We start from the raw sequence: 10,782 nt of genomic DNA, 5'->3' as shown, positions 1-10,782 counted from the left end.
ACGGGCTTCACATGGATGTCGCTGATCAGTGAGTCTATCTCTTGAAATGTGAGGCGGGTAGGTACTTATAGTTATCTCCAAAGAAGGTTACTATTATCCGAGTTTTTTCTACACTGGTACAACATGTTTCAGATGCGCAGGTACCCTATCCGGCTTCCCCATAAACTTGATCCATCCATATGGATCATCAAACTCATCCTTAATGGGAACCGTTCTGCCGAGGATAGCCTCAGGGTACTCTCCCGCCACACCAATCACACCCACATCCTTCTTGTACTCCTCCCAGAGTTTCATCATCTCATCGAACCGCTCTGGCTCCGCTTCCCTCAAGTCCTTGGTCTCGCCTGGGTCCTCCTTGACATTGAAGAGTTCCCACTTTTGGGGTCCTCGGGGAGCTGGGACAAAGACCAGTTTGTAGTGGCCTTTTCTTAAGGCGCCTGACCCGCTGATCTCAAAGCCCGTCACGTATTCTTCCCCGTGAATCATAAAGTCCTCGTCGGTAGAGCTGGGGGCTTTCGACTCAAGGGCTGAAATGAAATGCTGCCAGCTCTTGCCTCGAAGCGGTGCAATCACCCTCCCTTTGTAGCTCGTGCCCGGGTGTTTCAGGCCAGCGAGCTCGAGGAATGTGGGAACAATGTCCATGACTGTGCAGTAGGCGTTGGTGACGGCTGAAGCTGTGTCTGATCGTTTAGGTGGGGGGCGGATCACCAGTGGCACTCGGCAGCCTCCCTCGGTAGAGTACTGTTTGAACAGCCGAGATGGAGCGGTGGCAGCCTGTGCCCACTGGGAGCCGTACCACACAAAAGAATCGCCTCGACCAATGTTATCTAATTCGTTGTTGTAATACTTGGCGATGTGAGCGACAATGTCGTCTCCGAGGATTGGCAGAGCCTCGTACGAGGCGCCCTCAGCTCCGTTGTCAGACATGAAGAGAATGAAGGTGTTATCATACTCTCCGGTCGATCTCAGGTACTCAAGAACTCTACCGATATTCCAGTCCATTCGATCGACCATGCCAGCGTAGACTTCCATTGCACGGGCTGATTTCTCCTGCACATCTTTGGGCATGTCTTCCCACTGGCCGGGTTCGCCTGGGCACTGAACCACGGGATGAGGTTGGACGTCTTGGTCTACGAGACCCATGTCCTTTAATCGCTGGAGGCGCTTGAGTCTCAAAGCCTGCGGTCCGTCCGAATATTGGCCTACCCATAGTTAGCCACCGTATTTCCCTGAGTCCTGGCAGACCCCTTACCCTTGTACTTGTTGGCTATCTCCTTTGGAGCCTGAAGAGGCCAATGGGGCGCAGAGAATGGCAGGTATGCAAAGAATGGCTTTTGCTTCTCTTCTTCGGTTCGCGATGAGAGGTATTCAATTATCTTGTTGCCATAGGCATCTGAGGAGTAGAAGTCGTCTGGCAACTTCTCAACAAACTTGTTGTCCTCGACATGCAGCGCTCGGGTGGCCGTCTCGAAGAATTTGTGCGGCTCGTTGTCGGGATCTTCATACTGGGGCTCGTAACCTTGGAACACGAGGTTAGTCGCTCTAGACAGGCTAATGATGCGATGGTGGCATACCATAATGATTCGCACAGCCTGGGAGCAGGGCAAAGGAGCGAACAAACCCGCGAGCAATCGGATGATGCTGGGGCTTCAATCCGAGATGCCACTTTCCAGCCATCATCGTGTGATAGCCGCCATCCTTAAGGAGCTCGGGAAGAGCAACTACACGCTCATTCAGGTACCCCTCATGTCCCGGCTGTCCCTGATGGGCAACAGAGCTCCGCGTAAACTCTGCAAGTTCTCCCAATCCCGCAATGTGATGATCCGTGCCGGTCATCAGCATTGAACGCGTGGGAGAGCAAGCCGCCGCTACATGATAGTTTGTGAAGCGGATACCGTTGGCTTCTGCTGCCAGGGCGTCGATGTTGGGAGTCTGGATCTCGGATCCAAAGCATCCACAGTCGCTGAAGCCGAGGTCGTCGGCGACAATGACGAGAAAGTTGGGACGTGTGTTCGCCATTTTGGATCGGGATGGTGTCATGCTAGGCAGGAGAACATGGTGACGAGGTGGTCCCCATGGCTCCTTTGTATTCAACCAGAACCGAGGGTCCTGGAAGGGCCTTGGTCCAATTATAAACGAGATACTGAGGCATAAGACGAAAGATGATGGTTTCTGTGGAGTAGCGGAACTCGGTCTTCGGAAGAGCGCACATAATAGCGGCTGAGCGGACTCCCTCGGCGGAAGAGCGCACATTAGTGCCGGGAGAGCGCATCCTGGCTCCGGAAACGCGCACTCAAGCGTCAATTCGCGATCCTGGGGAGACCATGCAGACGTGCATAGAGCGCAGCTCACGGGCTACGACCTGTTCATTCCTCCATTACTCAGGCGGTGGGTGAATCGCTTTCCCCTTACCCCAGATGGCTCAGCTCGTCTCCAGACCCCGGATTTTACGCACGCAGAGAATGGCCCTGTGGCATTGAATACTTAAACGAGGCCAGGACTCAAAGGTTTTCGGATCACAAGCCAACTCCATATCCTGTCGCCATCAAGAGTGCCCCAAATCGACTCTTCTACAAACGATCCAACACCATGGCTCCCAGTGCTGTAACAGAAGGGCCAAGTCTCTCCCTGAGAGAGCGGTTCCTCTATTTTACCCCGATGATTGCATTCATCACCATGTCAGTATTGATCAACTTCTCTGGCACACCCGCATTAACAGTGTCCTAGTTACATGGCTCTGTGTGCCTTCAACTTTGGCTTTGATGTTGGCAACTTTGCAGGCGTCCAGGCCATGCAGCGTGAGTCACCTCCCTCTTGTTTGGAGACTCCATCTAACAGCGCCAGCTTTTGCCAAGAGATTCGGAAAATACAACGACGACAAAGACCTCTACGCGTTGCCGAGTTATCTCTCATCTATCATGACGTCGACTCCCTTCTTCGGCAAGCTCGTCGGAGCCATCACCTGTGGTTCAGTCTCTGAGCGCTGGGGAAGAAAGATGGCCATCTTCATTCTCGCGTGCATCTCGCTCGTAGGCGTTACTCTACAAACAGCAGCTTTTTCAGCGGCTCAGTTCACGGTTGGGAGAGTCGTCAACTTTGCTATGACGGGATTCTGCATCGTTGTTGTCCCTATTTACCAGGCAGAGTGCTCCCCCAAAGAGCTTCGCGGATTGATGAACTCGACTATCCAGATGGTCATCATCTTTGGGCAGACGGTTGCTTCGCTCGTCAATTTGGGGACCAAGGGCATTCCAAGCGATGCATCTTGGCGCATCCCTGTCGGTCTTCAGTTTGTCGTGCCGGTTATCCTGCTCGCTCTCTTGCCATTCATCCCCGAATCACCTCGCTGGCTTCTATCAAAAGACCGTCCCGACGAGGCATTCGAGTCCCTCCAACGTCTGCGAGGCAAATTGACAGAGAACGACATCAGAGTTGAGATGGCCGAGATCCAAGCAGACCAGGCCAATGCTAGCAAGGGTAGTTGGAGCGAAGTGTTTGACAGCCACAACAGGCTCCGAACAATTATTGCCATAATCGCCATGTTTGGACAGCAGATTACTGGCCAGGCATTCGTCAATCAGTACTCTGCCATTTTCTACCAGCAAAACGGATTTGTTAAACAGGCCTTCCTGTTTACTGTCTTGGCTAATGTAGCCGGTGTTATTGGCACTGCTGGCACCTGGTTTGTTGTTGACAGCTTTGGACGGCGGTGGGTCAACTTATCCTGATTAAACGCTACAGCGTGCTCACTGACAATATTCCAGGCCTATTCTGCTGACGGGAGGCTTCTTGATGGGCGCATTCCTATACATCGTCGCCATTGTATCCACAGTTCCTGATCCCACGTATGCTGCCAGACAGATGATGGTGGCGTCTATGTGTCTGTTCAGCGCCATGTACTGCGTTTCATGGGGTCCTCTGTAAGTTGAACCCTCTTGTATCTTAGCCAGGCTAACCTGTCAGATCCTACGTTGTCTTGGGCGAAGTCACCTCAGCCCGCGTCAAAGAAAAGACCAGCCTGATCGCCTGTAGCATCTCCATCCTCACTACTTTTGTCACATCTTTCACTCTACCCTATCTGCTTAACAGCGACTATGTAGGTCTAGGCGGCAAGGTTGGATTCATTTACGGTTCGATCTGCTTCGTCATGACGGTTGTTGCTTTCTTGTTTGTCCCCGAGATGAAGGATCGCACTCTGGAGGAGGTGGACAAGCTCTTTGAGATGAAGGTGCCGCTTCGGAAGTTTAAGCAGACTCGGGTCGAGGTGCTTGACCCGGATGTCAAGGATGTAGTGCTGCATGGAGGAGATGCTAAGGGTGCTAGTGTGCATCACAGTGAGGCCTAAGATTTACTGAGAAGCGCGTACCTAGGCGGCAAGTTAAGGTAGCTAATAGATGCAAGCCTCATCTGACGGCAGCGGCCAAAATTATAACCAAATAATGTAGTTCTCTATCAACCAGCCATCCCTGCCTCAGCATCTCATTTGGCGGCCAGTACGATACAGAGGCCTGCCCTTATCATCATGTCTTAGGCCAGTATTTATCCCTTACCAGAGCCAAGTTCTCGTCCGAGAACTCTGTTATTCCTCTATCCTCACACCTTGTCCTTGTCCGCACTACCTCGACTGTTTCGCCGGTTTTCTGATCTACCGCTGCCATCTTGACAAGAGTCCTCTTCACCATGGACCCCTCTAGAGCCCATTTTGGTACAGATTGTTCATACGGAAAGCCCTTCTTCTTGACCATCTCGAGCATGTCATCTTTGTTCTTTCCGTGTAGCTCCTCTGTCGTGAAAAGACTCCTTGCAAAGCCTGATACGCTGTTCCGGATGGCGTCGCCGCGGCATCGCCATATGACATTGCTCAGGCACTCTTCAACGTTTAGGACGTTGAATAGGCGACCATCGAAGTGAGGAAGTGTCTGGTTCTCGAAATGAGGAAAAGGGAGTGGGGAAAAGCCCTTGACGGGTGGTTCTGGTGTCTCAACCAGTGCGTCCACGAGGTGCGAGTAAAAATGAACAGAGCAACGTCCAGAAGCTAGCGAGGCAATCTTTGTAACACGGCCATTGAACTGGCTACCGACGCCATCTGGGAACACAATGGTGATCTCATCTGACTGCGTGTACGCCAAACTGGCTGATGAATATGCGCCAAGTAGATCAGCACACGTCTTGACCATGGCGGTGTGTAGCCGCTCATCGAAGGGTTTCGCAAATGACGCTGTGAATTTGGAAAAAGAGTGGCCGTCGAGTCGGAGGATGGCAGGCTTGGATGGATTAAGGTGAATCTCCGTTGTTGCTTCGTACTCCTTCATGCGTGAAGCCAACGATTTGGATGGGAGCTGGTTCTCCATTTTGACGGTTGCTCTTTTTGTTAAACAAAAGAGAAAGCAGGCTCCTAAAGCTCAGCTATATACACGGCTCTTTTCTAACGGTGGTTGTCTGACTCACCCCGGGCTGTGCCCAATGTTAGTCACCGCCAAGTGGGCTGTTCAGCTGTCTCAGCCCACCTTAGTCCAGACCCCATCCCGCAGCCTGCCCAGAGGCGCCAAGAGATGGCTCCAGATGCAACTAGTCTTATTGGTATGCGTTGTTAAGCTTAATCTCTTAGCCGATCAGAATGTCAGGGGAACGTTGTCTTGGGGAAAGACATCCAATGAAGTCCCCAGGAGCTCATGAGGCTAAGACGCGACTGATCAAAAGCAAACATCAAAAGAGTTGTCATCATTCATGAATGCTACCGTGTATCATCTATAGTCTCTATCAAAGATCCGACTATGCAATTTTCCCAAACCCCAAATGCAAGATGCCACCCAAAGAAATGTTCGCACGCTTCACAAGGTCCGCCCAAAGGGATATGCCGCTTCAAAGATTCCGCCCAGAAAATGCACCGCTTACAAAGCCCTCATGCGAAAGTCAGGCTCCCATTCTAACTCATCAATGCTATGAGATCGGCCCACGTGGTTGATCAGTGCATCCGCACTCGCGCAGAGAACGTCTCCGTCGCGGAACTTGGTGCAGAGAACGCAGGCAAAGTCCCCTTCTGGGGTATGGCACTTGATCACGAATCGTTGGTTGACGATGAACTCGAGATCTTCATCGACCTCTCGCTCATAACCGTCGATCGTGATCCACCTTGTAGTTGGTTTTCGGATGGCCCAGATGTCGTCGGCTTCAACACCGAGTTTGATCCCACAGGCTGGACATTGACAGATGCCTCCAGGGGCAAAAGTCGAGGCCATGCGCATATTCTTATCGCACTGTAGATCAATGCTATATATGCAATATAGAGGATCGGGCTCGGACCGGACGGGTTCGGATCGGGGGTGTTCGGACCGGGCGATGCTTGATGCGCGGCTGCGAGCGGGAGCAGGGAGTGCCTTTTGCGGAGGCAGCGGCTTCGGCGGTGGAGCCAGTGCTGGCCTTGGCTTCTCAGTAGCCATCAATAGACGCTGTCGCTGCTCTCGAAGAGCTCCGAGGGATCCGTCTCGTGCGGCGTTGGAGGCAGCGATAAGGTGTTGCATGTCGACGCGGTCAAGTCGCCGACCGTGGTATACGGCATCTTGCAGGACGTTGATGACGGTTTGCTGTAGAGCAATAACCTGTGCCTGCAGCTTATTCTCGGTAACCACGTCTCCGATGGCGAATTTCCGACCGAGTCGTTCGTATCCGTCCTCGAATTCCCGGCTGATGAGGGCGCTCGACTTCTTGAGCGAAGCGCTGACCTCATCCGTCTCCTTCTCCTTCTCCAGCGCCTGGTCCTTTTCCTTGGCCTTTTTCTCCGACTTTTCGACCTGCTCCTTGAGCTTCTTGATCTCTTCGTCTTGGGTCGTGTCGCGGTGGTTCTGCTTGCGGCGCTCCTTGACGCGGTCCCAGAGGCCGATGGATGAGGTGAATGTACCGACGAGGGTGGAACACAGCACGGCTATGATGTAGGTTTTCTGGTGCAAACCTTAGCAGGAGGTCAAAGGTAGATGCGAGCGTGCAAAGATACCTTGAGGTGTTTGTCCTCGATCATGTTGGCGTGGTTCATCGCGGCAGTGTGACCGCTATCGTCTTGTCGTCTGTAGAAGGAGTCGGATGTCTGGCGACACGATCGACGTCAACTCTCGGGAGAGCAGCGGCATCGGGTATATAGAAGTCATGATGGGTACGGTATCGTGCACGATGGTTGCACACCGCAAGTCGCTCGATCAGCATCGTTGGTCGGCAACGCGAACTTTAGTGCATGGACTTGCACCACCACCATGACGTCACGGCAAACTTTCCCAGTTTTGAGACGGTGATCTACAAAATTGCGATGACGTGTCAGAACCTGGTCCCCCCTGATTGGTCGGGTATAAGTTGATCGTGTTTCCGGGGTGCCTCGGGATTCCACCGAGCTAGCGGCAAAGGCGTCAAGATGAAAAACGAGAGATTGGGGCCAATTGAAGGGGGAGGATTGTTTCATGACGACTGGGTTGATGCTGCCATGTATTCTCCGACGACGAGGGGGGTTATATGATTGTAGTTAATTACCTTATCCATGTTGTAATTACGTAGTAGTAGCGTGGGTTGGACTGTGAAGATTAGACCCTGATCTGCATATCAAATTACAAAGAACATTAGGATTTTCAATGGACGGGCTGAGTGTAGGGTGCTGAAAGATTAGACTGTGAATTTGGTAGAAATCGCTGTGAATGCTCATAGATCAATTACATTCCTTTATGTCAAGTTGGAATCATTATTTGTGATAATATGGAAGAGCCAACTGTGTCACTCAGCTCTCACCCTAGACTTGTATCGCGCACTTGGAATATCCCAAGCCGCCAAGTCTTAATAGCGATGGCTTGCCAAGCCCTGCAAGGAACCTTACCCAAATGCTTGTTTTCTCATGATTGGTTAGTCTTTACTGTCGAGTCTTAGACAAAGGCAGATCAGAGGTGACAAAGGGACAGTACAAGGGGACCACGTGACTGGTCGTTATCAGCTCAAAAGGCCAAGCAGATGGTGGAGATCGGCGACATGTCTCGAATGCTTTGCTGAGTAATCTTGGGCATCTGCATCATTGATGTTGGGCACTCACTGATCTATCGTAACAATCTTGCACTCGGATGACTAGAGTAAAGAGGAACCTGGAGCAATCCGACACACAAACCCTTGATGACGATGGTGACATCCAAACATCGATCGACTAGAAGATTCTGTAATAACTCAGAGGCGAAATAGAAATGCAGGGCCGATCCAACACGAGATGCTGCAAGTGTAAACAGCTTCATGCAGACCGACAGGTAGTCACGTGACCACCTGCAACATGACATCGTGTCTCGCGATGGTGGCAACACATGCATCAACGAACCAAGAGTTTTTATCATTTTTTCATGCGTAGCAAGGGACTCGTCCATGCAACAGGAGAGGTATGGCCGTTAATTTACATGCTCTTACGGTATTTTCGTGCATCCGGCAACGGCCCATCGTTTCTTTCGGCCGAAATGTCGGCGTTAAGCCACACTTGCTGTCGGAAGGAAGTCAAAACATTAAGCTTATTCACCCTGAAAGCGGATAGCAGTTGATAGAAGGGAATACCACTATTCAATAAGATAGACTTATTTAAATTTCCAAGTACATCTGCAAACAAGGAGGCAGGTGGGTTTCGAAACTGAGATCATTTGGGTAGTGCTCTTAACTCTACAGGCGCATCAACGGTATCTGTCCAGAGAAAGCGATATTCAAATGCTGATGGAAAGTTAAACTGATACTTAGCATTCTCATCCCATCAGCTCTGCTGCCTTTAAAAGCTACATGTAGCCTAAATGATTCTCTTTTCTCCCAAGTCATTCCTTCTTTTGACGACTTGCAAACATCACTTCATCAACCACTTCTCCTCTGGTTCTCAAAAACTCACAAGGCCAAACCTTTCATGATTTATGGAGAGGTCTATTGTGCGCTATGCGGCACCCTCACTTATTTCAACCCACCCTTGGGTCGGCCGGGCGTGACCCACGGCAATCTGAATGCCTCCTATAGCTTCCTCGCCTCCCCAGTAAGAACCCTCTGGTGGTTGAGAGAGACAAGTATTCTTACTGAGAACCTCGGTGGCGTAGGGTTAGTAACCCATTTCTAACCTTAGCAAGACCTTGACTGACGTATTATAGAATTGCCCTAATGGAAGGCGCTCGTCATCTCGGCAATGGCCTCTACGCTTACGATATACGACATATGGGAACAATAAAGCAATATGCGTTAGTGAACCATCTCTCTTCAAGTTGCTGCTTATTCTATGAGGTATTTGGCTGACATTTCAATCCAGGTATAACAATCAGACAGACTTTCCCGTCGCGTTTCCCGTCCATGCTGTATGCATGTATCTATTTCAAAAGATGCTTGAACCGCAAGAGTTGGACCTTGAGTGTGTTTACAAGGCATTCAAGAAGTTTGCCAGCTCAGCCCCCTCAAGATGCCTGACCTTGGACTATGGCGGCGCTGAGAGGTTCATGGGAAAATATTGGAAATTTGTTCCAGGCGAGAGGCATTATCTGGTCACGCCCTCCACAGACCAGGCCCTCAGAAGGTGGTACGCTAGGCTGCAGAACCGACCCCCCGAAATGAATAGGGAAACTCGGGTTGTTAAACGTCTACCAAGTTTAAGAGATGACCCATTCGTCAAGTTGCCTCCCGAGCTCGTCTTGCTCACCATGGAGCATATGACCATGGCTGATTTCTGTCAATGGAGAGGAGCATCGAGGAGGACTGCTCTTCTCCCTTTGGAGAACAAGAATTGGAGGGACAGGCTGATTCGGGATATGCCTTGGATGTTTGACGTGCCCTATCCCGAGATTTCTGAGTCGCCCGTGGACTGGGAGGAGGTCTACAAGACACTTCACTTGGCTTCGTTCAGTCATGGTGTGCACAGGAGTCCAGCCCTTATCAACAGAAAGCGGATATGGCAAGTCTGTTCGCCACTCGTCAAGGCTTTCCACGAGGAAATGGCCATCCAGAACAAGGAAAAAGAGGCAATACCCGAAACCATGATCGACGCGGTAGTCGACACAGGGCCCAAGCCCAATCACAAGACTTGCCGAGAGCTTCTTTTCCTGCGCAAGTTCGGCGATTTGGACTCTGTACACCCCAAGATTGTGGTTGAATGGACCAGGAACTTCGAATTCAAGGCCATCAAAGTTGGAAACTGTGGCTTTGTGTACAAGAAAAGAATGGGCCTCGACCTCGAAAACCAAGTGTTTTTCCCCGAAGACGGCTGGCTCGCGGGCATCTCGATACGAATCTACCACGATCGGCCGGACGACGATGAAGAAGACGACATAATTCCGGCTCAAACAGTAATTACCGGGATATTCTTTCCCTTCAGCCTGCCTCCTGTTGGTGGTCACGCCGACTTTGGAGATCCGGAATGCCACGCCACGCATCTTCTCGCACCCCGAGCCGGGCATTTCATTGTTGGCCTCAAGGTGTACGATGATGAGCAGGACAAGGTTACGGGGATTGAGCTCATCCAGCAGCCGTTGGCAAAGTTAAGGCGGCCCACCCGGAGGGCTATGGTTGATATGGTTTCTGCGGAGGTATGGAATGCCGAGGATACAAAGGAGAAGTTTTGGATTGGTATTGACGAAGAATTTTTAGATTGATATTGACGAATACTACTGTTGATTTGTTTTGTATGAAGGATATGTCGAGGGGTCGATTGTGCAATGGATTTGGAAGCTTGGTGTTTGTGTGAGTTAGGTAGGGAGGTAGATTGGTTACGTCGGTAGGGCCATTGTGGCCTGTGTTGAGAGTATTATTATCTCT

At 51.0% G+C, this 10,782-nt stretch overlaps 5 protein-coding genes across 5 annotated transcripts; 2 read left to right on the top strand and 3 right to left on the bottom strand.

Annotated features, from left to right (window-relative positions):
• Nucleotides 1-108: 108 nt before the first annotated feature.
• Nucleotides 109-2,019, bottom strand: LRP88_10973 (arylsulfatase; the record flags this gene model as incomplete). The annotated part of the gene is made up of 3 exons (XM_083247418.1): nucleotides 109-1,202; nucleotides 1,253-1,519; nucleotides 1,575-2,019. The coding sequence occupies 3 exons, from the start codon at nucleotides 2,017-2,019 to the stop codon at nucleotides 109-111; spliced, it is 1,806 nt and encodes a 601-aa protein (XP_083096566.1).
• Nucleotides 2,020-2,589: 570 nt separating this feature from the next.
• LRP88_10972 (uncharacterized protein) lies at nucleotides 2,590-4,345 on the top strand (the record flags this gene model as incomplete). Its single annotated transcript, XM_083247417.1, has 5 exons — nucleotides 2,590-2,678; nucleotides 2,728-2,798; nucleotides 2,884-3,709; nucleotides 3,765-3,845; nucleotides 3,964-4,345. The coding sequence occupies 5 exons, from the start codon at nucleotides 2,590-2,592 to the stop codon at nucleotides 4,343-4,345; spliced, it is 1,449 nt and encodes a 482-aa protein (XP_083096565.1).
• Nucleotides 4,346-4,520: 175 nt separating this feature from the next.
• On the bottom strand, nucleotides 4,521-5,351 carry LRP88_10971 (tRNA(His) guanylyltransferase Thg1 family protein; the record flags this gene model as incomplete). Its single annotated transcript, XM_083247416.1, has 1 exon — nucleotides 4,521-5,351. One exon carries the CDS (start codon nucleotides 5,349-5,351, stop codon nucleotides 4,521-4,523), a length of 831 nt encoding a protein of 276 aa, XP_083096564.1.
• Nucleotides 5,352-5,891: 540 nt separating this feature from the next.
• Nucleotides 5,892-7,030, bottom strand: LRP88_10970 (uncharacterized protein; the record flags this gene model as incomplete). The annotated part of the gene is made up of 2 exons (XM_083247415.1): nucleotides 5,892-6,938; nucleotides 6,992-7,030. 2 exons carry the CDS (start codon nucleotides 7,028-7,030, stop codon nucleotides 5,892-5,894), a joined length of 1,086 nt encoding a protein of 361 aa, XP_083096563.1.
• Nucleotides 7,031-9,356: 2,326 nt separating this feature from the next.
• Nucleotides 9,357-10,619, top strand: LRP88_10969 (uncharacterized protein; the record flags this gene model as incomplete). Its single annotated transcript, XM_083247414.1, has 1 exon — nucleotides 9,357-10,619. The coding sequence occupies one exon, from the start codon at nucleotides 9,357-9,359 to the stop codon at nucleotides 10,617-10,619; it is 1,263 nt and encodes a 420-aa protein (XP_083096562.1).
• Nucleotides 10,620-10,782: the final 163 nt, after the last annotated feature.

Source organism: Fusarium phalaenopsidis, assembly GCF_050370095.1.
Source record: "Fusarium phalaenopsidis strain FUZ10S chromosome Unknown contig_32306, whole genome shotgun sequence".
Classification (NCBI taxonomy): domain Eukaryota; kingdom Fungi; phylum Ascomycota; class Sordariomycetes; order Hypocreales; family Nectriaceae; genus Fusarium; species Fusarium phalaenopsidis.
Note: the sequence above shows the minus strand (reverse complement) of the source record. Positions and strands in the feature narration are given on the sequence as shown.